This window comes from Symphalangus syndactylus, chromosome 10 (assembly GCF_028878055.3).
Source record: "Symphalangus syndactylus isolate Jambi chromosome 10, NHGRI_mSymSyn1-v2.1_pri, whole genome shotgun sequence".
Lineage (NCBI taxonomy): Eukaryota > Metazoa > Chordata > Mammalia > Primates > Hylobatidae > Symphalangus > Symphalangus syndactylus.
In genome coordinates, this window is record NC_072432.2 from 33920282 (window position 1) to 33948062 (window position 27781).

General features: G+C 36.0%; 1 protein-coding gene across 2 annotated transcripts; it reads left to right on the top strand.

Annotated features, from left to right (window-relative positions):
* The first annotated feature begins 550 nt into the window (after positions 1–550).
* On the top strand, positions 551–27525 carry CXXC4 (CXXC finger protein 4). 2 transcript variants are annotated; one of them, XM_055296846.2, is made up of 4 exons: positions 551–819; positions 939–1014; positions 3473–4803; positions 23472–27525. In XM_055296846.2, the coding sequence occupies exons 3-4, from the start codon at positions 3730–3732 to the stop codon at positions 23514–23516; spliced, it is 1119 nt and encodes a 372-aa protein (XP_055152821.2). In that variant the 5' UTR covers positions 551–819; positions 939–1014; positions 3473–3729; the 3' UTR covers positions 23517–27525. The 2 variants fall into 2 exon arrangements, with proteins under 2 accessions (XP_055152821.2, XP_055152823.2); XM_055296848.2 differs by lacking the exon at positions 939–1014.
* Positions 27526–27781: the final 256 nt, after the last annotated feature.

The window sequence follows — 27781 nt, forward strand, 5'->3', positions numbered from 1 at the left end:
TTGGGTACGAACTAAGAGCATTCTTCAAACAAACATGACCTTTTCTCTGTTTCTTGTATTGCTCTTCTCAACCCAGCCAGAAATCCCAGACAAGTTTATTTACACACACACCCGCACACGCACACACACACACACACACACCCCACACGCAGAGTGGCGGAAACGCCCTCTTTCCAACCCTTCCAAACAATTATCTCCGAGAGCAAAAGAAAATAATCAACAGCCCTGTGTGCTGGGCTGAGCCGGAGAGCCGGGCGCGAGGAGGGAGGGCGATCCGCAGGCGAGCAGGGAAAACGTGGCTCCTCTGCCGAGGAGAGGATTTGTGAAAAGGAGTGCTGGCCCGCGTGCGCCTCTTGTTCCCCGTGTAATTTGCAGCCAATCATCAGTAGGTGTCCACGTCCCTGCGTCCTCCTCACCTCGGCGCCAATCACCCCCACCCCCGCGCCCCCGCCCCCAGCCTCCACACCTCCTCCCTCGCCTTTCTCTGTGGCTCCCCTCCCCCAGCAACCGCACACTCGCACACACACAAACAGAGAGAGAAGGGGGGAGGGTGAGAGAGAGGGAGAGAGAGAGAGAGAGAGAGAGGAGAGAGAGAGGAGAGACTCCCCGGCTCCCTCCCTCCCTCGCACACAGCGACTGGAGACGGACGGAGAGCAACGCGCTGGGAGAGGAGAGACCACCGACAACAGCCCCGCGCTCTCACACATACACTCACACTCGACTCTTTCCTCTCCCCCCACCTCCTCCTCCTTCCACCCCCACCACTAACACCATCTCCTCCTCCTTCTTTCTGCAACAAGAAAAAAAAGCCATTTACAGGTATTTTTTTTGATCCGCATATTTATTTATCCCCCCCTCCCCAACAGTTTGTTTACAAGTATTAAAGTTGTAATTGGGAGCTGCCAAGACACATCTGGATTTGTGTTTCTTTGTGTTAGGGGGTGATGTGCAACTAATTAAAGGCAGACTGGCAGCGTCTGCAAATTCTAAGGCTCCCCAAATAAAAAGAGACTGGTAAGTGATTGTTCTTTCTCTTTCTCTGGCTTTTTTTTCTCTTAAATGTTTGCTGTCCGTTGGGATTGTGAAAGTAGATTATTAATGCTGGACTCCAGCAAGAAAAAGCGTCGCTGTATTAATTTATTAATTAATCTGCACCCGCCCCTCCTCCTGAATGTTAAATATGACCTTTGATCTCTATGTCTCTGGTAGACCAGACATACAGTATTAGGCATGTAAAGTCACATTGTTTAAAGGCAAAACAGGATCATGAAGTATGGATCTCTAATTTAGCTTTGGCATAGAACTATAGTTATTTGTGTGTGTTTTATTTTGTTTTTTAATAAAATCCAAACAATAGCTGTGGCTTAGATACCTTTTTCATGATCCAGAGATGCATTGATTAAACAATAATGACCTGGATACTGGGCATAATCATTTTCTACAGTTTCTGGTGGTATTAAACCTTGAGGTAGGAAGAGGGGTGGTGATGGCAATCAGAAAAGCAAGGAAAGCTTGTGTTTGGAAACACCACTCTAAGACTCTAAAAAAGGGACATTAAATTATTTCTTTATTTGGAACAAGGTCAAAAGACTAAAACGTTGAAAATTTTCCCTCCACTCAATGTGATGATATCTAATGCATGGTTGACATAACTAGTTTTTACTGAGTAGCAGGTATTATGGTCTTGCAGTTACAATGTGATTCAGAGAAACTGAAGCTATATGCATATTCTTGCTGTGTCTTCCCCCACCCCTTCCAAGCATCAAGAATATTTAGCCAAGAGCATTTTGGGGGCACCTTTTGTATTGCCCTCAGACCTCAGAAGGGAGCAGTTTTCCCTAATGCGAAACCACAGAGGTGGTTCCTGAGTGATTAGGGACTTGCTGTGATTGAAAGATGCCTGCAAGCTTCTAATCCAGCCTGGGGTGAGGTTCCTTATCTTGATTTACTTTGCCTAATAGGGATTTGTTTACATAAACCCCTCTTTTTAGAGCACCTCATCAGTAGGTCTTGAAGTTTTTGCACTTGGAGTTTGGGCATAACTGGTTCATTAACCTAATTATAAGCATAATTACTATAATTGATAACCATTTTGAACTCTGAATATTTGAGACTGAGACTATTGGGCCCCCATGTAGAATTCCCTGAACTCTGCATTCTAGACCAATCTATGGGCTTCAAAAGATGTCACAAAAAGATATTCTGGCCAAAAAATCTGGAAACAAAGAAACTGGTTTTTTAAGTGAATATACACTTTATGCCTTTGCTTTACTTCTTAAAAGGCTGTGATGTACTTCTCCCTCTGTAATAAACAACTAAAATATCTCTTCCTAAAGCATAATAATGGCCTGTAAGCAAGGAGATGAATGCAAATACCCAGTTAACATTAAACTTTCCTCTTAAAAAGAGCAAAATTAAAAAATAATTTTGATGGTTATTTTTCTCTGGCAAAGAACACCTTAAAGGCTTCCCCCCCACTTTTACTCAATGTAAAAATTAGTGATTGTGAGAGATCCTTTTCAAAAAGTCCCATGCTTTTTCTCTTGTCTTGGGAAGAGACAGCAATCTCCATTAGGAATGATTAGGAATGTTCTTACAGAGGCTGCAGGCACTTGGTTTAAAACCTGAGACATTGCTGATATAAATAAATATGTATATATGTAATTATCTGGCTTATCTCTATTTTCTACCTTAAAAAAAATCAAGTAGAACACCACCCTCTTACCCCCACCAAGACCCACCACCAAATGGCTTGTACAATTGAGACCTGTCCTTGGTCCATTGAATTAAGACCCTAACAGAGCCAGCTGTGCTGGGATTCAAACTAATGACCGCAGACACAGAAGGACACTGTGGCAGCTGGTAGTTCTTTTTTCCCTGCCTCTTTAGTTCAGATTGTATGTGGGCAGTCTCTTAGCTCTCAGTTGTATTGTGTTTGCTTACAGTTTATACTCGGATGTATTGTAGACTTTCTCAGTACTTCATTTGCTAATTTCCTGTTCATTTTCCTCATAGGGCCATTGCTGTTTTCTACTTTACAGCATTTGCATGCCCAGGCAGCACTTGTTCACACATTTCATAATGTTTAAATGCCCTCTGCTTATAGGTAGTATCGCCCTCCCACCCATGATTTGCATGTCTTTAGCACTCCAATTGCCCTTTTCCTTAGGCGTTTGTCACCCCCGTCTTCCCTCTTTCCCCGGGTATCCTGGCTATTAATACATTTTCTCAGGAGGGTTATAAGAATAGGGGGGAGGAGCTGTGGTTGCTGTGGGGAGGGAGGGAGCGGGGGTTGGGAGAGTTGGGGGGGGACGGGTTGGGGGGGATCACGTCTTGATGATTCTTATGCAAACGACCTGATGGAAGAATGTGGGAGCTTTCGGTGCCTGCGGTGGGTTAGTGAGGGAGGTTGTTTATTTATTTTTAATCTTTTTCCTCGTGCAGCTCGTTGGAATGACTTTCTTTATTTTAGTTGTAACAGTTGGAGGATAATGCAAAGGAAGACGCTGCCTGGGAATTCACCGTCTGTGGAAATGAGCCCCAGAGAGGAATAAAGCAGCCCTCACCTTGCTCTCCCCACCCGAACCCACTTTCCCCACCCGCCTCGGCCCCCACCCCAACACCACCATCACTCCCTTCCCTCCCCCCCACCTTTCCCCCTTTTCCACGCAGGTGTCGGACCAGGCGGTCCCCACTTCCACCCTGCACCCCTTCTTCCCCCCCTGCACCATGAACACCAATGTCTGCGTGGAGCCCGGGCCGAGCCCGGAGGCCCCGGGCTTGCCCAAGGAAAGCCACTTGCCCGAGGGGGCTCTGAACAGCCTTGTGGATTACAACTCGGAAATGGAGCGCTACCGCTCCTTTGCCACCTCCTTCTACAAGACCAACGGGGGCGCCTTCCCACAGGCGGCCAAGATCGCGCGCATCACCACCCCCATCTTCCCCAGCAGCGCCGCCGCCGCCGCGGCCGCCGCGCGCATCGGCATGTCCCCCTGGAACTGCGACAACGCGGCCACCGCCGCCGCCGCCACCGCCATGCTCTGGGGCAGCGGCGGGGGCGGGGGCGGCGGCGGGGGTGGTGGCGGCGGCGGCGGCGGCGGGGGCGGGGGCGGGGGCGGTGGGGGCGGCAGGAAATCCTCCTCTGCCGCCGCCTCCTCCTCCGCCTCCTCCTCCTCGGCGATCCTCCCCGCCGGCGGTGGCGGCGGCGGCGGCGGCGGCGGCGGCGGCGGCGGCGGCGGCAGCAGGACCAGCATGCACCACCGAAACGACTCCCAGAGGCTGGGGAAAGCTGGCTGCCCGCCAGAGCCGTCGTTGCAAATGGCAAATACTAATTTCCTCTCCACCTTATCCCCTGAACACTGCAGACCTTTGGCGGGGGAATGCATGAACAAGCTCAAATGCGGCGCTGCTGAAGCAGAGATAATGAATCTCCCCGAGCGCGTGGGGACTTTTTCCGCTATCCCGGCTTTAGGGGGCATCTCATTACCTCCAGGGGTCATCGTCATGACAGCCCTTCACTCCCCCGCAGCAGCCTCAGCAGCCGTCACAGACAGTGCGTTTCAAATTGCCAATCTGGCAGACTGCCCGCAGAATCATTCCTCCTCCTCCTCGTCCTCCTCAGGGGGAGCTGGCGGAGCCAACCCAGCCAAGAAGAAGAGGAAAAGGTGTGGGGTCTGCGTGCCCTGCAAGAGGCTCATCAACTGTGGCGTCTGCAGCAGTTGCAGGAACCGCAAAACGGGACACCAGATCTGCAAATTTAGAAAATGTGAAGAGCTAAAGAAAAAACCTGGCACTTCACTAGAGGTCAGAGGAGATGATTTCTTGTTTCCCAGTCTCCCCCCTTCCCTCCTCACTCCCTCTCCCCTTCAGGGATTCTTGTCTGGCTTCAAGATGCAGTACCCCTTCTCAGAAGCTTCATTCAGGTGGTAAGAGTTGTAGGTGGTTTGCGAAAGGCTTGGCCTCTCCACCACCCGCCCCAGCTGCACTTCACGTGACACCGCCCTTCTGATAGAGAGAGTGCCCTCCTTTTTATCCCTGGGGGAAAAATAATGCAATTGGTTTGAAGAATCAGAAGTTTCACATTCAATATGCTCAATGTTTTCCCTTGGTGGTTTAAAATGCCCCCTCCTCCTCATTAAAAAGGGTGGGGCATCTTGCCCAAAGGACTGGACACATCACATCCTATACAAGTTTACTGGCTAAGTTAGTGGCCCATTTATAACAGTGAGGACACAGTTTGTGGCACACAAGCCCGTTCTCATTAAAAAAACGGTAACAAACCACACAACAGTATTCATCGAAGTTGAAGCACCTGGATTCAGAAGGGGATTTCCTACCCTCTTCTAGAATCGTTTTTCTACTCATCAAGGCAGAATGTTTGTTTCCTATTTTATTTTCTGCATATCTGATATTTTTGGAGAAAGCTGAAACTGTTGAAAGCGGATTTCCACCTGCAAATTTTCAGGAGATGTGACTTAGAATAAAGGGATACAATTAGTTAATTTCAGGGCAGATAAGAGTGATTTTGTTTAAAAATTATTTTATATAGTTTTAGAATGAATAATTTCTAAAACTCAGTTACAAAAAAAGTATTTCCCTTGGGCTCTGCATTGGACAAAGTAACCATTTTGTGGTTACAAAGTTGGTGTATACACCAAGCACAGTTTTGGTTGATACCTTATATGGTCAATAATAGTTTCTTTTACCTATAGGTCTTTAAAACAGATATTGTACAGATGCTCACTAAAGTAATTGTTAAATTAGGTTATGAATTATGCTAAATACAGAGATTGATACGTTTGATAAAAATTTTGTATTATGTCCTGATCAAAACAAAAATGGGGAAAAATGAAAAATCACAGGTAAATGACTTCGGTGGTATATTAAACAAAGAAATCTGGACAAGTAGTTATAGTTAGTCTCTTGATAAAATTTACAGGGTAGATAATTAGATGTTCATGTATACATGAGACTGTAGATGGTGGGTTTAGGATTCTGTGCTTTAACATTTTAACATTCTGTGGAGTGAATTGCAGGATGAGAGTGGCTGTCACAAGTTATCTTAGGGTTATCTGTACATTCTTTTAAAAATTGTGAGTACTGCTCAGAGGAGTTTTCTTTATGAACTAGGAAGCAGTCTTTAAAAGAATAAAGAGAAGGGTTAAAGATCTTTGGTACAGGTTTGAACACAAAGAAGATACAGTTTTTTTTTTTAACCTTTAATTGCGTAAATCAAACTAGATAGCCCTCTAGGATTCTAAAAATATCAGAATTATGTTGATGTCATTATTGGGTATGATCAGTTTCATCAAAATATTGCATTTATTCTTCTTTATAAGATAAATCAGCTCTTTTTGGAAAGTTTCACTTTACTCCTGGATGGTTTATTACATTTTCTTTGGCAACTTTCTTTGTGCAAAGGTAATAGCAACTATAATGCAGGTCCATGTATTTTCTTAGGTGGCAAATAATAGCTTTTGAATCTTCTTTTCCGGATTAATTTATTGTAACTTCTAAGGACTATGGGAAATTAAAATTCAGTTGATACTGAAATTCTCTATTCCCAGTTGATAAGGACAACATGGCTTTTATTTTTCCTCTTGAAATGTAGTATCTAGAATTATAAATTTGGTTCTGCTGTTAGGCCTCATCTTTAGCTGGACTCATAGCACTACTTGCATCCCAATTTAAGATATGTAGTAACTGAATAATTCTGATTTATTTAGTAAATAATTACCCTGGAGGAGTTTGATATGAGTACCAATAGGTTTTCTGCACAAGTTTCTATGCTGGTGTAATTTTTTTATTTGATGCTTTTCCTACAAGCTTGTGATATTTAAATTCCTCAGGCATTCTGATAACAAAATCCCATAAAACTACATTTTCTTCTTTTTAAAAATTATCATGCACCAAAATTCTGTTAATCTTCACAAGGTGGGGTATGGGTAGAATAGGAAGCTGATTTTTTCCTTTGAACTCTCAAGGTGATCTTCTAACTTCAGACCCCTTCTATCAGAGCATGGGCTGTGTTTCAAGGCTAAGATTATTAGCGGAATGCTATTTGGCTAAAAGAAATAAAAAGTTTTTTTTTTTTTTTTTTTCAAAATTGTAGAAGATCCTATCTAGATCATTAAAAAAGACAATGCCATCATGACTGCCTTAAACCTATGTGCAAATACACAGTTATGGTTGTAGGAAACCAGCTGAGCACATGTCAGAGTGACAGGGCTTACATGACTGAACCAAAGCTGGAAGACGAATTGCAGGAAGGTGAAAAGTCCCCCTGCTGACCTGGTTTCTCTCTTAAATTTGGTCCATCCTCATCTGGGAAAATGTTTTAGAGATTGGATGGGTTCCTGGCTGAGGGCAGTGATTTGGGGACTCATTGTGGATATCACCTGTGGGTTCCAGATGTAAACTCCATAGCTAATATTTGTTGGCTTTGAATTATGGGTGCCAATTAACATCTGGATCATAATAATAACATATATTCTTCTTTATCACTTCAAGCCTCATGTGCCACTCTTCCCTTTGACTTGTTCTCATCCCAAAGACTGGAGACATAGTCAGATTTTTTTTCAGGGTGAGAAAACTGAAATTAAGACAGACTCACATGGATATGCTGGGACTCTCATCCAGATTTTTTTCAGAGCCTCCTCCCTAGTGTTCCTTTTAAAACTGCCTTCTATTTTTCTGCTTAGTCTCACCTTAAGAGCATCTTATGATGCCCTAGAAATGTGTTTATAAAATCATCCCTTGATCATATTTGATATGATAATGCACACAAAACATTTAGTTTTTCTGTTATACTGTGCACTGTGTATTTGCATAACCACTGTTCGTTAAGTCAATTACTCTGTTAAAAAAATAGCCACTAATTGTTCAAAGCAGTCATTACAAATGCTCTCTGCCCCTTGTGTGACAAAAACTGTTTTAAAAATTTCTATCCTAAATGAAAAATATTAAGTTCCTCGATGTTTTAATAAACGTGGTCATATAGGAGATCCTTATGATAAGTTAAATGATAACACTTTGTCTCTTGCAAAGATAATCCTTCAGTATTTATATTCACAACAGTTACATTTCGAATATAACTTCTAACTTTTAAAAATATCCCAATCTGATATGGCTCAAGGGATAAAATTGTCCCATGGGCAACCCCAGCCTCTTAGTCTCTGAACATTGTTCAGGTGACATGATTGATCTCTGTGGGACAGCATTAGAGACCACACAGATCTGGTTTCTCTCCCATTAGTTGATTTATGGAATTACATTAGTAAGCAGTGCCTCAGGAGGTTTCCCTTCCCCCACTCTTGGCTCTCTTTGCAGTGAGTTTCACACTGCCACCACTGAGACTTTCCTTGAGCTGGAGAAGAAACTAGAGAGGGCAGGTTATAGTGAAGACATTGAGAAACTGGAAAGTCAGGAAGAAGGATGGTTCCATTTTTTTTCCTTCCTTTCTTTTATCTCTTAAAAATCTATCTGCCGAATGTACAGGCCAACAGTAATTTTTCCACAAGTTAGGTTGAGCTTCTAAGGTGGTTGGCAGAAAAAAATTCAAATGCTGTCTCAAACTTGATAACTTACTTCAGAAGAGTGTAATAGGGGAGGAGGGACATATTGTATATGCTGTTAAGTTCTAAGAGCCCCAACCATAAATGGCAATTGTAAAACTCTGGACAAAGCACCATGTGTAATGAGTGCAGGAAGGTGGCACCTGCCTCCTGAGGAAATTAACTTGCAGACCAGATGTAAAATAGGTGTGTCACTCAAACTAAGAGCTTTTAGTTAATAAAATAAGTCAATAATTGAACATATACATTTCTGAGGTTTGGTGACTTAAAAAAAATCTGTGGATAAAATGCAAATGTTTTGTGTCTTAAATGGAAACATCCACCAGTTTTTCTTTTATGTCATAATTTTTAAGAAATGAGTTTTCAATTTTTCATCTAAAGAATAAGAAACTTACCAGTAGAAAAATATTTTTATTTTAACCAAAAAATGCAAATATATAAGTGAGTATGAAAGGGAAAGAGGAAATTTTTCAATAAAATTTAAACAAAATGATAGTATATTAACATTAGAATGTAACATATAAATAATGTAGGAAAAAGCACCTCAATTTTATAAATAATAAGGAAAAAGCTTGGAAAATTTTATCTTTGACTAAAGCCACAAATGAATTTGTGGCCAAGGCATCAAACTGCAATACAAGTTCAATGAGATTATTTTTCCATCACTGGATTTAATACAAGGGAGTTAAAGTTGTTTTTTATATACTTCAAAATGTCATGTGGTACCCACAGTAAATACATGTAATTTTAACTGTCAGTTTAAAAACTTACAAAGCGTACGTACATTTTTAATACTTCCTAAATGAAAACAGTACCCTCACCCATCCAACCATCATGTAAATTCTAAGCCATGTTTTAGATGGCAATTAGGAATAGTAAAATAAAGTAATTAAAATTCATTTGTAAATTATGCTATAAGAATATTTGAAATTCAACCGTCATCAAACAAAATATAAGCAAGGAAACACAAGGCATATAAGAGCAAATTAAAAAAATAAACTTTAGGTTTCTGAAAAGTGTATCTAGTGATGAAAGAAATAAAAGTTGTGTGGCTTTTCAAGTTCTTAAATAATTGATTACTGAAGTATTTCTCTATATTTTGTTTAGTCTCAGTCATCTACTTTTCTGAATTAATAGTTAAGTTTTGCATAGTCAGACTTATAGATTGATAAGTACAGAACAATTTAATAAAATAGCCTGTAAGACTGAAAATTGAAAGGTATGCATAGAGAACAGGATTTGATCCATATTTGCTCCAGTTGTAACATTGTTTAACAGGTTCCAGACTGAAGATCCATGGTGGGGTGGAAACGTTGTTGGAATATTCTGGATACAAAGTATCTTTCTGGATACAAAGTTAAACATTATACTATTTGAGTATTTCTCAGGCATAGGTTGAAAGTGTGCTTTTAAGAAAGTCTTCTAAAATTGTTGGTGCTCTTAGAATTTACAGGCCGGGCGCAGTGGCTCACGCTTGTAATCCCAGCACTTTGGGAGGCGGAGGCGCGCGGATCACGAGGTCAGGAGATCGAGACCACGGTGAAACCCCGTCTCTACTAAAAACGCAAAAAAATTAGCCGGGCGTGGTGGCGGGCGCCTGTAGTCCCAGCTACTCGGAGAGGCTGAGGCAGGAGAATGGCGTGAACCCGGAAGACGGAGCTTGCAGTGAGCCGAGATCGCGCCACGGCACTCCAGCCTGGGTGACAGAGCGAGACTCCGTCTCAAAAAAAAAAAAAAAAGAATTTACTGCTCAACCTCAACTGGTCAGATTGTCTGAATATGCTTAAACATTTCACTTTAATTTGCTCTGAAAAAGCTTGACATAATGTCCTACTATTCAATATGAGTGGATATGCTTTAATTTCTTAAATATATTTTACTCCCATTATGCAAAATACCAAAAATAAACTCTTGCATTTGTCGTATAGAAATATCGAGTTAAAGTCATAAGTTAAATTCAAGATTTATTTAAAAGCCCATGTAAATATGCAAATTGGAGAAAGGACTAATTCTTTTATAGTTTCTCTCATATTCCCAGATTAGTTTGTAAAAAAGCAAAAATGAACTGAAAATAAAATCTAAATTTTATTAGTAATGTGACTTTTTGTCACTGATCAAAATGTCAGATGATCTTAGCTGGGGAAGTAGGACATCCTAGGAAACATCATCTTTTATAAAAACTTGTTTTCAAGAAAGTATATATTTTTTGTAATCCATGTAAATTTTGAGAATTTTGTGCATGTGTAATTTTGTTCCTCCATTTGTGCTTCAGTGTTTCTGCCCATTTTTAACATACTTTTAAATCTAGCATTTTGCTATTATTCTTAGGATTTTCAAAATATTGGGGGAGGGGCATAAGGGTGATTTTATCCTTGAGTCGTATCTTGTTCCATCACATGCAAACACCTGTCCTGAAATTGAATTATTCTGCAGGGTAATCGAAAAGCCTCCCTCCATTCAGCATCATATGTTTTCTGTTGTTTATTGAGTTATGTTATACCATACTTCAGATGCGGCAGCCATTTAATAATGTTGAAGACTTAGCTCTGCAGGGGCTAAAAGGATCCCAGCAGGCTTGTTAACTTCTACTCTAAAACATTATGAGAAATATTTTTTCTTCTGTGAAACTTCTGGGCGTTCTCTTAATTTATTTTAAGAGCGTAAGAAGCCATAGCTAGGTATGAAATCATGCCTGCTGAATTTTTTGGTTTCTTCTTTCTTAATCTTTAACCCATTTATTTCCCACTACATTTTTTACTAAAGAGATTGTGGCAAAGCAAGCAATTACTTTTTCAAAGACCTCATATTCAAGATGTATTTCTTTGGTTTATATAAAATGATATAAATTATATTCAGGAAATATGCTACTAAGCTCCTAGATTTTAATTTCTTTTTATTTAAAATTATATGTGGTCCATGTGGCCACATAGGTAAGAAATTGTGAAAAGAGCCACTAGTATCAAGTAACTTAACAGTTGAACAATGTTAGGTACATCAGCATAACTTTTCTGAACTTTATTTCCTCATCAATAAGATGAAAGTAATATCAACCTACCTTATAACATTTTAATATTATATGTAGTTTAATGTTGTTGACAAACTAAAAGATGCTATGTAATTTCTCAGTCCAATTTTAAAACCATCAATAAAAATGGAGGATAAGGCAACTGTATTTATAGATAACAAACCAATAGGTTACTTATAGTTTTCAGACATTAAAGCCCTGATGTCTATTCGTGGTATGTGGTTTTTGAATATTTGTTTTAATCACCCAGTTGGCAAAGATATGGCTTGAGTTTACTTGGAAAGAGATAAATCTAATTAAACATGTTTCTTTGTTCCTATACTTGCATTGTCAAATGTCTTAGGAAACTGAGCATATTACCCAGTGAAGTCAGTCAGTATGGTGAGCCAATTTCAATTATTTAGTGCTCTTTCTCCTTCCTTGCCACAGACATATCACCACTATTAATTTTTATATATTTTGATAGATGTGTGTGTGTGTGTCACGTTACTAACCCAATACTTTTATTTGACTTTTTTTTCCAAGACACAGAGATATTCTAAATGTGAATTTGTGAGGTCAAGAGAATAATTATAAGGAAGAAATGAATTCCAGTTGGAAAACATATGTAACAAATATTGGAAAGTGAACATATTTAACAAATTTGGAAAATTTGAAAAAATATACATATGAGTGTACATAGGAAATAAAACAGGTAGATATGCATTTTTACATAAAAAGTAAAGTAGCTATATGAAGTTTTTCTGTTTTTTACTAAAACAGAATATTTTTAAAAATGAAGACAGTTATTAAGCATTAATTGGAATAGCTGGTGTTTTTCTGGGGAAAAAGAGTGATAAGCCCTAAAAGATTTGTAATGCTAACCAAGAAAGATGAGAAACAAAGGAGAAAGGAATATTTAAGCCAGAATCCAATGCAGTGTATAGAAAGAACTTTGACAAGATGGAATTATGGATGTATGCTTTGCTTCAGCTGTTATAAAAGCTTTTTAGATGATGGAAAATATTTTTTAAAAAGAAAGATAATTTTTTTTAATGACTTGACTCAATACTTTTGGTTTGAGAGTCAGAGCTGAGGCTTGAGTTAAGTGGCAGATGAATTAGAGATAAGGAAAAACAGATTGTGTTATAGCTGATGTTATTATTTTCACTTATGCATTTGAAACATTTGGTAGAATAATTCCAAAGTGTAACTAAAAGAGAATACTTCCAAGATGGGTGGAAAATGGTATCCCATTTGTGTCTCTTCTGCATTAAAATTCATATTTTAGAAAACATTCTTGAGAAAGTAAAGTGTCAGACTATGGGAAAGATGGTGCTGAGAGTGCTGCTTCTTGCCCAAAGACTGAAAGACAGAAACAAAACACCCCACACCAAACCACAACTGGATTATTGATAATACTGTAATGATAGGGATCAAGTAGGATGAAAAGAGAAAGGGATATATGTTTGTAGATTAGGAAAAATTATGGACATTTCTGTCTATTTCAGCAAATCTGGCAAATGCCAGAGAAGATAGATATATTTTCTCCAGAATTTAGAGAATGAAACAAGATTAAATACATTTTTAAGTGAACAGAAGACCATATAAATTTAATCGTGTGGAAGTGGCGAGAACTAGTGTTGGTGAATCAATGGTAGAAAAATAACTATGCTTGGGAATAACTTCTCTATTGGCAATGCTTCTTTTTAATAGATTAAATTAGATAAGTGGTGATATTAATGAAGTGAAGATAAGAAAAAAGGATAAAATTAACAGTCATATGTAGGTGTATAAGAAGTGAAAAGTTGTGGAGTCTTCCATTAAACATGAAATATTTTGTGTGCTCTACCTTTAGTCCATGAAAAAGAAGGGAGAACTTTGGCTTATTTCCATTGAAAGAGAAATACGTTAGCTCTTCTTTGTAATGCTGCTATATGTAGAGTTAAATTCTTTATGAAGTGGAGTGGTTTTAGATTTTCCTCATATGATTCTTTTCACATGAATTCATTTTTGTATAGTATGGAGGTGTGTTTATCAAACTGCAGGTGACAGTATGTTGGTGGTCCATGAAACTAATGTTTTAACTTACCATCATGATTTTTTAGAAAGTAGATTAGAATAAAATGGAACAGAAAATATATGAGTTTATCACATGTGGTAATAGCAAGTATTGTTCAACTTCTGTTTCAGTTATGTACACTTAAAGAAATGTATGTATATGTATGTGCTGAGTTGCTATGTAAAATGTATTTATAACTTTTAGTTGCAGTCAAATTTGAAAAACATTAATATAGCAACAGCAACATCACTATTGAACAAGTCTGTAGTGAGGAAAGAAATTATATTTGAACAATGTTAACAAGATAAAGAGTAAAATTGAAATGTTTCTACAAATAGTGTATTTTTACTTATTCCAGGCAGGTCTATATCTATGCTGTCTATTCATGAATATATGGTATTAATTAGCACATAGTAAACCCTTGATAAATTCAATTCAATTTAACAGATGTTTAGGTGGAACTGTTATCTTCCAAGACTTAAGTTCCATGTATACATACACACGTATATACCAATATATATGTAAGTGCATATATACACACACGCAAATCCTGGTTTAAAGAATCCTAAATGTTCTTTATTCCTGCTCTTTTTACAATACTCATGTAATTCTCTAGCTCTGGGTCTTAGTCCTTCATCCAAGGTACTTAGTTCCATATATATATATATATATTTTTTTTTTTTTTTCTTTTTTCCCTTGAGACAGGGTCTTGGTCTGTTGGTCAGTCTGGAGTGCAGTGGCATGATCTCAGCTCATTGCAACCTCTACTTCCTGCATTCAAGCTATTCTCATGCCTCAGCCTCCCAAGCAGCTGGGATTACAGGCATGCGCCATGATGCCTGGCTAATTTTTGTATTTTCTTTAGTAGAGATGTGGTTTCACCATGTTGGCCAGGCTGGTCTAGAACTCCTGACCTCATGTAATCCACCCACCCCAGCCTCCCACAGTGCTGGGATTATAGGCGTGAGCCACAACACCCGGCCTCCCTATTTATATTTTTAATTTTCAGCCCAAGAAATGGACAAATGGCCACATTTAAACTAACACTGAAATTTTAGAAAATTCTGGAATCAATCTCACACCTATTTAAAAGCCTTAGGATTCCTTGACTCATCCTTGGTTTAGTTCTCCACATCTAGATAACTAACACAGACTAATATGATCTCTGCCTTGCTACCTCATGTGATTCCGTAGTATTATATTTTCTGTTTTATTTCAAGGCATATTTTACAGACTGCTGGAAACCTTTGTTTTACCTGAATAAGAGAAAAGATTATATTGGAAGAAAGTAAGAAGGGAAGGAAGGAAGAAAGGATGGAAGGAAGGAAGGGAGGGAGGGAGGGAAGATAAAAGCAAGGAAGAGAAGAAGGAAATACAGGAAGGTTACAGAATTGCTGCTGTTTAAGGGAAATCAGAAAGGGGTATATTGGCAAAAAGAAATGGCATACTTAAGGTTGTCTTGAGTCTGGTTTCAATAAGAAATGGGAAGCAATACTTAATGTCTCAGAATTTAGGGAAAGGTGTCATGGGTTTGGGTTTAGATCCACTAGAACCACTAAGCATTTTTTTTTTTTTTTTCATTTACCATGGTGGAAAAACTAGTTTCAGGAAAACTAAGTATGTTTATGGTTTTTTTAAAAAAATATTTTTAAAAGTAATTCTCAAGTCTGCAATCTGCAATTAGAAACATAGAAAGGCCAAGATGGGAAAACCAATGCTCGAAACTAATGATAGTGTTTAGGGAGCTCAAGGCTATCCAACCCCTATAATGAACTGATGGTACAAAATGTCAGTGTACTTTTTAAGTAATCATAAGGAGAATTTCTGAGAAAATACAGAATTGTGCATATAAAAAAGGCTACTGAAAAATGATGATGAGAAGGATATCAATCACTACATCGTATAAATCCTATGGTGGAAAACTTATTAATTTACTTTGCTACTTAGTTGACTATCTGAATGTGGCTATGTTCTACTGAGTATATAGATTTATATATTCTGGATGGAGCACATGATACTTATAGAAAAAGAGGTAGTTCATGAAAACTTCCTGAGGAGAAATTAGAATCTAAATACTTGAGAATTTGTTCTAGCACAAAAGCAAATGCCTACCGTGATGTTATGGTAGTGGAAAATGCTTAATAGTATTTATCTTCTTGATGGAAGTAGATGAACCAAAGTATATTTCTAAACAGTTAAGAAACGTAAAGACTTGATAAAAATTAAATTAATTATTGACCGTACTTTTCAATTTTATTATTTTAAAAGAGAATTAAGAGAAAAGACCAAAAGTCAAAGTCAGAGTGATTGTTAATTTGAGCATTCCATATGGTGGCAATTGAAAGGAAGGAATAAAGGGAGAGAGGGAGGGAGGGAAGGAAGGAAGGACGGAAGGAGGAAGGGAGGGAGGGAGGGGGAAAAGAAGGAGGGAGAGAGGGAGGGACAACAAAAGCTACATTTTATTATTAGAACTATAGTTTTAATCAAAGTAAATTATTTTGGTGATAGCATCTAGTTGACCGAAATATTTAGACTTAATGTTTTCTAAATTCCTCTCAGTAGTTCATAAACATAAAACATGCTGTGAATTTTAGGCTGAGTCTCTCTCAGTGGTTGGATAGTTCATAACAGATTCTGAGCCACATGAAGTTCAGTGACTACATCCAAAATGCTACTTGACTTAGCCTAACAGGAAATTTTCTATTAAACTTATTTTCACTTCTATGTAATTAAGAAATAAATATTTATCAGATCTCAGAACTATAATAATAAAAGAGATATGCCATATTGATTTGCTTATGGAGGCTAAAGGTAACTACTTTATTTTCGTATAAATTAGAGGGTGTCCAAATCATAGCTTTGATAGGTTAAACATCACCTCTTAAGATTTTTTAAGTGACTTCTCATTTTCTAATATTTTACATGAATATTTATGTTTCTCTTCAATAAAAAGGGATAAAGTTAATACAGTTTCACTGACTGCTTTAAAATTAACCAGATCTTCAAAATTGTCCAACCACTTGGTCTGGAAAAGCCTGCTCATTGTTTTTCAATGGCTAATTACCAATGAACTCACCTAAAGCTATACTGTTGCATTCAACAGGAATTACTTGAGAAGAAGTTGAATTGTTGAACTTTTATACACACATATATATTCATATATATATATACATATTTATTTAGAGTCTATAACCATATATATTTATACATATATATACATGCAAATGAAATATGAACATACGAATATATATAAATAAAATAATTTCAGTCATTCTTGAAAGTATAGTATTGATTTTATTAACCTAATTTTTACTTTTTAGATCTTAATTTCACTTCTAATTTTCTTTCACATTCTCTTACACATAAGGTTAAATATATAAAATTGTTTTGATAAATGCCTTTTAAATTTGTGAATTATTGAAAGATTTTCCTCTTATTGCTTACCATGGTACCACCGTACTATATTTTATTTTTATATGGGTAAGAACATTTTAACCACTGAAGTACCCACTTATAATACACTACATTTACTTGTTAGAATGATGTGGTTTGAAGTATTTTTACCAAATTTAACTGAAATATAATTATATACACATAGCATTATCAAGAGACTTGCTTAACTAAAGTAGTTACATTAGGCCTTTGGCCAAAGTGGGTACATTTTTTGGTCGCTTCTGGGGACCAGTGTGAATCGTGGTGGTAATCTGTCTGTCATTTTACCTCCCACCAACCCACTCCCACTGTGTACACACATTCTCCTTTGGACAGCTGTCTTCATGACAGGTTTTATCACCATATGGACTTGACTTAGTGCCTTTACAACATAATGTAGAAAGTCATCTTTCCATTTTCAGAAGTTAGCTAGGTTTACCTTCTAAAGTCACACTGTCACAGTCTAAAATCATGCTGTCATGGTGGTGACGGTGACTGTGGTGGTTGCAGTGTAGGAGTGCAAGGCAAAGAGAGCAACAGGAGCAACAGCCAAGGGAGAATCAATTATCAATGAAAAGGCCATCTCTAGTTCTCCATCATTAATCGGAGAAATCTTGGTCACAAATGTCAATTTGGAAACCAAAATATAGAATGTTTCTTAAAATCATATTTAAAGCCTCCAAAAGTTATGTCATAAAAATTATCTAGTTATTTGGTGCTTTCCCCTTTTTAAATAGGGGTCTAATATTCCAGTTAGTGGATGATGTTGAAAGTTGTTTTTAATTTATATTTGGATAAAGACCAAAATAAGATGTGATTATACCAAAGACATACAGTTGTGTAATAAATGAATCTGGATTATTAAAAAAATTAATCTGCTATACATTACAGACATAATATGGATTTATTACAACAGAGCAGAAGAAAAAAGTAAGTGAGGTGTAATTTAAAAAATGGAAATAAGTATATACTTATATTACTCCAAATATTTTTAAATTTAGATATTATTAATAAAATGTTTTGTTTATAATGGCAATAAATTATTGGACTGTGTGATTATCATTAATAGTTCTCTTATATTATTAGCCTATATTTTACCAGTATTTTCTAATAACTCTATTATAGTTACTAGACTATGATTTCTAAAATGTAGCATTTACAAAAGGAATATAGAAAAATCTTTCTGCTAAAAACTTGTGGGGGAGGTGTTCACCTTTGCTAGGTATTACTTTATATCATAATTATTAATTATTCAAAGATTCATATTTCTGTGTATTTGTGTCAATCCGTTTGTTCACATTCACAATACTGTATATGTAATACAATTTCCAATTTCTCCAAGTAGATTTTGAAATTTTGTTAGTAACATAATCGAGAACCTATATAACAATGTTTTAGCATTCTTCGTGAACCAAATCAGAAAAAAAGGTAGTTTTTTTCACCATAAGGAACCTTCTTGCATTTGTTGATGTGGAAATTTCTAAAGTTTGAAAGTTTTATATTTAGCCACAAACAAAATCTATATAATTGAATAACTAAAGGCAAACAATGGGGTCCATTATTATGTTTTGTCATATTTATTCGCATACTTTCTACTGCAAAATTTCAATGATTCATTAAGGTCTTCGCAGTCTAGTGTGAAATGATAGACTTGAATACAGTGAAGGTTTCCAGTATCAAGGCCTTAGAGGCCCAGGAGTCTAAGAAACTTATAGTGGGACTCCTCATAGTGAAAACAATATTTCAAAAGGTTATACAATAGGTGGTATTGGCTAACTACAGCCTGAAATTGCCTTAAGTTTGGTTGGGAAGAAAGCATGCTTCACAATTATATGGGAATCATAAAATGATTTCATGACTTTTGTTTCTTTAATAATAGATGGGAAAACAGGAAATTATTTTTGATTAGTAAAGAAATAATGCTATCCCCAAATAGTGACCTTCAGTTGGAAATAATGAGAGCCATCTTATTTCACAGTAGAATTTTGAAGGCCTAGGTGAGTCACTGAAATTTTCAGATTCGAAAGTGTATGAATAAATATTGGAAAGATAGGTTTAACTTTAGTTATAGGCATTTCTAGTTTCATAATCATGATCTCAATTTAAAATTGTATGTATTTAAGGTGAATTTCAGCATCAAAAGTTATCATTAATTTCCTCTTTGAAACCTCGGGTCTAACATTATTAAAAATTTTAAGTGGAATTTTGTAAATATTGCTACGTTTTTACACACTGTACCTAGATATGAATGGCCAATCCACATATCCTCATATGTACAGAGTTAGAGATGCCCCATTTTCAGCTTTTAGGAGCTGATGTTTTATTAGACTTGACATATTTCTAGCAAGAATATGTAGATACATTCTTCACCTGAAGATACCACTTTCCATGTGACTGCTTCACAGGTATGAGAAGAGAAACATGCTAAAATCCTTAAGGTGAAAGCTTTTCGTATTCTTTATTATTGTAGGTTGTTTAATTATTTCATCACTGCTGATTTAATGAATATCAAACTGAAATATATATATATATATCTGCCAGGAACATTATTAATTTTTAAATTTATTTTTAAAAGTAAATATAAAATGTACTTGGACTTAGGTTTTATCATACTTTTATTCAAGGGAATTCCCTTATTTTGAATGTAATTTAGGGAGAAACAGAAGACTCCTTTAGACTTGAAGGTAGTGTCGTACCTGGTTTGTGTAGGGGTGAATTCTCTGGAACACTGTGCTTTATAACAGTACCGGAAAGAGAGCTGGGGCTGCAGGTTTCTCCACAGGCCTCCTAGGAGCAAGACGGCTGTTTGTCAGTGTTTGCACCTGCATGAACAGTGAAGGCTGCCTTAAACAATGCTGATCAACTCAATTCTATTCTTTACCTCCCCACCCCCTTCTCTTCAGGGGAATCTGGCTTTCCTGTCACTCAGGATAAAGATCCCCTGCAAGCATCACTGAGATCCAGAAAGTCACTGTAATCTCATCAAGAGTGTGAATCCCTAGCTGGGACTTTGAATTTATATAACCCGAAGGTAGCTGGTCAGGGTATTGAATCCCGCACATTGGTGTGCTGAGCCCCCGCACCATTTAAAAAGAAGTCTTCTTACAAGGATAACCTCATTAGTTGACAGAATGAAAAAATATGTGTCCCCAAATTAGTACAAACTTAGTTAGAAACCTGTAGTTTAACTCAATATTTTATCTATTAAAACATTGTTGCTTCACTCAGCTTGGCTGAAACAAACTCAATCAGTCCTAAAGTACATTTCCATTGTTCCTGATGAAAATTGGGCAGCAGATTAGATATACATCTATTTTGGGTAGGCTACAGGACCCTAAAGAGTTTTGACACTTTTAAAATCCTGAAATACAACTGTTAGAGAAACCTTACTACAAATTTCTGGTGTGTGCCTTGATTATTTTCTAATTACTGCACCAGTGGTTTTCCTAATTTTTCTCACGTATTTTATTTGGTGATTTCCCAACTAATCATTTTTAGGCTTCTTGACCTCAAGGATCTTAATATAAGGAAGAAATAATTTTTAAAAGAGGCTTCCCTGCTTACCTTCTCACTTCTCCTGCAATAAACTGTCCATATTCTTACATCTGGGGATGCATACTGGTCTCAATGTATGCATAGTAATATCACGATGCACAGTAATATCAAGTAAGTGTAGAAAACCTTTGTTCTGCTTTTCTCGTGTTTGCATTGTTTAATTAATTTTTACTGCTAACAGGTTTTGAGAAGTGATTATCTTTTTTTCCCACACCAATGACCTTTGACACTAAGTGGCATTTTATAAGCTTGCTTTTCCTAAATGTTGCAAATAAAATTGAGTAGCTGAAAGGGGCACAGGAAGAGCGAGAATTGGAAAAGAGATTTAAAAGTATATCTAAGACATAAGGACTTCATCTCATTTAAAAAATGTACTCCATATATTTTTGCTGTTTATCGTCGTAAACATATATGTTTATCAAGATACAAGATTACATAAGTATATATTTATAATCTTGTTTCCAGTTGGCATCTGAGAGTAAGTTGGCATCTCTGTGTCATACATATACACATAAATGTGAATATATATGAATATATATGCACATGTTTATTTTTCATATGTGAATCTGTAACCATAGATCTATAATTGCATGAATATGCTTGGATCTAACTTATCTCGTTAGAAATGACTACATTTATATAAGTGTGCATACTTATATAAAATGTATTCTTAGTTGGCATCAGCCAGTAAGTTAGCATCTGGTGTAAACTTTTAAGTTTTCATTTATTGCTTTTCTGTGTGTATAAAGCATGAATATTAGAATGGGCATGTTCTATTTCTTATTACTTCATATAGCTTCTTAATAATGATTAAATTAATGTAATCAAAGAATATAATTATTACATTTATCCAAAAGTTAACTTTAGAAAGTAGTAAAGGAGTTTTTCTCACCAACTAAATCAAATGATAGAGATTCAGGTATGCATAGTGAGCTGGAAAGGAGAAAACCGACGAAACCATCAAGAGTAAGGCATACATGTTAATGAGATCAGTACAATTTCCATGAGAATAGTGAACTTTTTTGTTCGTGCTTTTAGAAAGCGCTGCTCAGGTAGATTTGTTCTGTATACGTATATGCAAACTTGGAGTAGGAAGATAGTCATTTATCAATGATTTGTTCTCAACAGAGTCATTTTGAAATTTATTGTGTTTGTGGTGAGGACAGTCTTTTAAAAAATTATTTTAGTACGGATAGTGAAAAGCAGGTTTGCTTTCCAAAATATTTATTTTATTGATTTCTAATTGACATCCTAATCAATTAATACTTTTATTATTAGATGACATAATTACAATAGGACAATGTCAACCAAATAACACGTGTGAGAAAGTAAATAAAAGCTAACTTCAATTATTAGAGGGTTTTTAGTAGAATTTTGTGTTTATTTTCTGAAATCCCAAAATCACGTGCTATTAACAAAGTTTTAAGATGCATTACAAGGAATGTTTGTGTATGTATGTGTTCATGTGTTTTTGTTTACCTAGTAAATATATTGGCACTTACATTCAACACATCAATTTATATACTTATTTATCCTTAGCAGCCATCTTACGATTTATACAGGCTTGTTGGGCTAGTCTAAGGAATAAAGTCAACTTTCTTTTACAGGAGAATGTGTTCTTAGCTTGTTGTTTCTTGCATACCTTCACTGTATATTCATGTGATTGTTTTATGTATATCATTAGAATACATTTTAAGGAAGGATATGGCATGAGGAGTTATTGGATGTTAATGTACATAGAAAATTCAAGCTTAACTACCATTTACCTAACAAGAAAACCTCGTAGTAACTGTAAGCTTTTTGTTAAAATGGTTGCTTATACTTTGGTGCTAGCTTGATACTTCTTTGGAGAAACCATTTATAGTACGTTTACAATTCCATAGGGTAGTTATGCTTCATTGAATATCATTGGTTAGTAATCAATTTACTTTATATATATATTTGTTGAAAATACAAACTCACTTTGAAACAGTGATGTATTTTATCAGTATAGTTCTCACTAGCCTATAAAATATGTTTAGGATTTAATGATTGATAAGTGTTGCAGGTAATATTGATACTTGTTATTATTCTGCCATTTGAGAAAATCTTCAGAATAAATTACTTAACTGAATTTTGAACATCAGCTTTACATAATTGGATATGTATGTATATATTGTGATTTTTATACATAAAACGGTGGCTTAAATTTCAGTTTCAGTTTTTGATTGCATTTTTGGTAGGGTGGTTAGAGGCAGAGTAATTCAATCATAGTCATTTTAAAGTGCATAGAATGCTTATATGTCTCACTCATGTTTAAGACCATGTGCATAGCTGATTGTGTCTTTAGAAATACAGAAATACAAAATAAATATCTATCATGAGAAAGGACTAATGTAGAAAGCTAACCAGCAAAAGTGAATCATTTCTTTCTTCATTATGTGATTGTGGCTTCTTTGTGTATGTTATCCTGACGGTAAGATGATCCACTCAAAATGATGTAGGCATTCTGCAAGGCAGATATAGATTTTAAGTACCTGTGCTGACTGGTCTTCCTAATATTGGTTAAGAGGTTGAACTTTACCTTTATTCTGCTTCCTATACGTGTTTCAGGCTGCATTTCCTATATTTTTAAACCAGTGTGTTTTAATCAGTATATTCAGCAAGTTAGCATTAAATTCAATATTCTGATTATTGTCATGTTCTAAGATTGAGCAATTCTTCTTTTTATTAAATGTTGAAATATACAAGTCATTATGTTGTATATTGGTAACTAAAAATATTGCTGAAGTGTAAAGGAGAAAAATCTAATTTTATATTGGCATAGAAAGAAAGCTTAACTTGTTTTCTTGCTCTTTTTTTATAGAGAACACCTGTTCCCAGCGCTGAAGCATTCCGATGGTTCTTTTAAAGCAGTAGTAGATCTTATTTTCAAGGCATTTGAAAATGAAGGGCAAACTAATGTCTTGTTTTAAGAAACTGCTTAGTCCACCACTGAAGAAAATATCCAGAAATTATTTTCATTTTACATATAGGGGTTTCTTCAAAAAAAAAAAAAAGAGGAAAAGAAAAGAAAAAAGACATAAAAATAATGTGGGAGCTTGGAGAATTGGCCAGTCTATTTACTTTCAATACGCTGATTCTTTCTTTGATGTAATTTAGCTATAGTAGTGAAGTTGTTGTCTATTTTGAAAGTGGCTGTAAAAAATAAGTTTGGGTAAACCCCTGCTGTAAAATCATGTATCTTTGCAAAGTACATATCTATACTTCATTTTCAAATCTATGTGTTTCAGTACTGTAAACTGTACAGATAGCAGCTTGTATTTTGTGTGTTTAGACACAAGGAGACAATCATGTCTGAGCATCTATGGAGATTAACAGTTTGTACACAACAGTATGGTTCTGCAAGTTAAATCTGGAGCAATAAATTTTAGCTTTAACTATTTTTTGCCAGTGGTTTAGAAGCAGCAACAGCACTGGCACCATTTTGCCATGCATCTTTCTGTAGAGACTTGATGCCAAGTTTTACAAGATGAAAAGATTATGACGCATCCACCAATTACCTTCAGTTTTATTGTTATAAGAGGGGAAGATGTTATGAAAGTTTCAATTAATCTTTTGAGCACTATATTAGAGTAGTGGTTATGCACTTGCATTGCTTACAAATGAGCTGTACAGAAGGGTATACCTCCCAAATACTTAGTGTAGTTGACTTGTCTTGGGTTGCACTGTAAGGCAGAGTACTCAGAGTAGTTGGAAAATGCAGAATCAGTTGTATAATTTTTTTTTTTTTATAAAAACAGTGTTTTTTAGGCTAAAGAATAAAGTATCATATCTTAGGAGGGGAAAATTTATAACTGACTTTTTTCCCCAGCCCAACATGGGCTGTGTACGTTTTATTGTTTCTTAATTTTTTTCTTATTTTTTGTGTAGGAAAAAATCTTAATAAAAACTACCCCAATGTTTTAACTCCATGTATGATATTAAATGGGTAGTTTTAACACTTGAATATGTTGAGGGCTTCTGCCTTGAGGCAGGGCTTGATATATTTTTAATTTACAAAGAATTAAACATATTCATAAAAGTGAGACATTTTATCTCTTTTTATTTTCTTTTCTGATAGCCACCCAGTTGGACTAGTGGTCTTCCCCTGGTCCCTCAGTAAAATGCTCCATTGCTGCCATTTCCATTCTTGTCACTTGATGCTTTCATTCCTGAGAAGGCAGGGCTACAGTCTCTGGAATTTCATAAATGCATGACATACCCCTCCCCCCACAACTGACACACAAAAGATCTAATGCTTCATAGAACCTGTGCTACCTTTTCATGTTGGAGTTGGTTTTCTTACCACAGTCAGGGTTCTTAAGGCCGTCCCATCAAGACAAATATTTACATTTCATTTTATTTTTGTTTGTCCCAATTATAAAGACTATTTTCAGTTTCAGGAGTAGAACAGGGTTTAGCAAAAATATGTGGAGTATCAAAGTTACTTACTGCAACTTTTTGTTCTTTGTCCACTAGCCAGTTGATTTAACCCACTAAATCCATTAGCTTGCTGAAAAATGTTAGCAAAGTAAATCACGAGAAGAAAGATAATTTGAGAAGAGAAAGGGTATGGTACAATGAAAGAAGCTGTAAAGATTTGGAAAGACTAGTAAGTGAATATTTTTAAAAATTTAGTTGTAGATTTCAATGGGATATAAGACAGAAAAGATTTTTTAAAAAGCAGAAAGTATTTCGTGGTGAAAGTACTGGGGGAGGGTGGACAAAGCATGCACACATGCCAATTTGAAAATCAAGTGTGACTTACCTCACATAGAGTATGAATACATGGTCCACAGTTATGGTCAACAAGCGTTTTCAAGAAAAACTCGTGATGTATTACACCCATCCATGTTTAGAGATGAGAATTAAATGATTATAAGCTAAAATGTGCTGTATACTGTATTAATTTTGAGATAGCTTTCTACTTGATGTATATTTCTTTGAGGGTTTCTATCTAGTTAGAATTTCAGCTTCTGCTCTGGGACCAATGAGAGCTGTATGAGTTTTTTTTTTTTTTTTCTTTTTCCATTTTTTTTTTTTTGTTTTTTTGTTTACCAGTTTGCTAATTAATTACAAGTAAGTGAAAACTTACTTTCACACTTGAATGATAAGCTTGCCTTGCTCTTTGGAAAATGATGATTGTTATTACAGAAGTGAAACAAACTTCTATTCAGGCTATATTAGGCATACAATAACATAAAGATCTCATAGAAGTATACTGAGAGTCTAAAATACATTCTAGTGGTGCATGTCTTGCTGTGCTTTTGTTTGTTTGCTTTCTAGAAGAACTAATGAATCTGTATATTGTAAACTGTGGTGTTTTACATGTCAATTCATTTTTTTAATGAAAAAATTTGTTGATTACTGAAATGAGAAAGTGTAGCTTTTCATTAATTCTCTTATGTTTTTTATTCTTGATATTGTTCTTTTATACCACCCACTTTTTAATGTTTTTGGTTAAACTCCATTTATGTAATGTAGGGTGCATATAAAGTTCTCATTGGTGATGCTGAAGAAAGAGATGACTCTTCTGGCCTTTCTGTAGTTTTCTTCCTCATATGTCCATGTACTGAGAACTTGTAAAGCTTATCATTATAAACCTAAGGCAGTGATTTGAAGGTTTACATTTTTCATGATTTTAAAATACCAATGAAATGTAACTTTTAAATATTCCTCACTGTATGTTTTATATTCACTGTCAAGAAAATTCAGAATGTAGATTGTGCGGACAGCTATACACAACTTAATAATTATATATCACATAAACTGAATAAAAAACTTTGTAAGAGTGGTCTACGCACACAGGATCTTGTCCTCCCTAGGCGTGGATAGAGAGATGCCATAATCTGCCAGCATTTGGGGACAGCATGGTAAATACTTGAGGCATTGATACATAGTGCAGTAAGCCAATTTCCTTTTCAGTTGTCACTCAGCACCATAACATCACGAAGAACATCATTAATGCAAACCTCTCACTAAGCCTTCAGACCAAAGTGGCTTTCTGATGGACTCTGCCTGTCTGTCTACAAGTGGAGTCAGATTCAAAGTAGAAATATATCCATCCTTGGGAAAGAAAATAAGAAGTCTTCCCCCACTGTAGGAGTATATAAAAATGTCTCCTGGTTGCTTAATTCCCAACACTCAATTTCCTTCTTCTAAACACATTTATAGAGAGTGAGAGATGGTGGACTTATTATGAATTAATATCAAGCAATCACTAAAAGAAAGGAATATTCTCTTCCTTTTAATCAGAAACCCTGATAGGTAAGTTGTGCAATTAATGCTAAAGCATGTAAAGTCTTTAAGCTGATAAGTATCTGTAATCAAATAATGAAAAAAGGAAAGCAGTTAAATGAACACACTATTCAGGGTCAAATATGTTCAGCAAAAAGCTGTAGTGGGTCTTTGATCATGGTTAGATTCACAGTAATATCAAACAGTTGGTTCTCATGTAACAGCTAAATGTTTCAGATTTTTTTTTATTAAATTTGGCATTTCACACTGAGATCTGTATTCCCAGTGAATAAAAGACAGCTACTATATTAGGAGGGATTCCATTTTCACAATTGCAAAACAGATATTTCAGGAACATGGGCCACAAAATGTACTCCTTTCACAGTGTTCTCCTCTTCTGAACTGTGCAGTTATCTATTAAATTTTCTAATAGATATTTGTGTAAGGTGTATGTATGCTTGTGCAATTATTTAAAAAACGGTTTTGGAAAACAGTGTATTTATTAAAGAAAATTACTTATGGGGCATGTACAAAACTGTAAAAAAAAAAAAAAGTAAAAAAAATCACATTCAATTTGCCCAGTAAAGTTGTTTTTGTGAAATTTCTGTGTTGTTGAATAAAGGACTTTAGTATTCAAAATATCTCTATTTTTCCATGATAAATTTTCATTTGTGGGATTTTAAGCAATGAGCATATGATCATAAAAATTTAATTTTATTTATGATAAAAAAGTTTATAATTCTACACTTGCCCTTATGTCAGCAGAATGAGTGCTTTGTATAAGTCTTTCATAAAATATTCCAGGGATTTTTTTTGTTTCTCCTTATATATATTTTTTCTCATATACTGAAAGAAAAGAAAAGAAAAAAGAACATGATTCCTTATCCATTTCTAGAG

What these genes read in the sequence shown, in the direction of transcription:
- CXXC4 (XM_055296846.2), top strand. Translation starts at nt 3,730, where the DNA reads ATGAACACCAATGTCTGCGTGGAGCCCGGGCCGAGCCCGGAGGCCCCG. An exon ending in AACCTGGCACTTCACTAGAG is followed by an intron (nt 4,804 to 23,471) that starts GTCAGAGGAGAT and finishes CTTTTTTTATAG; the next exon opens with AGAACACCTGTTCCCAGCGC.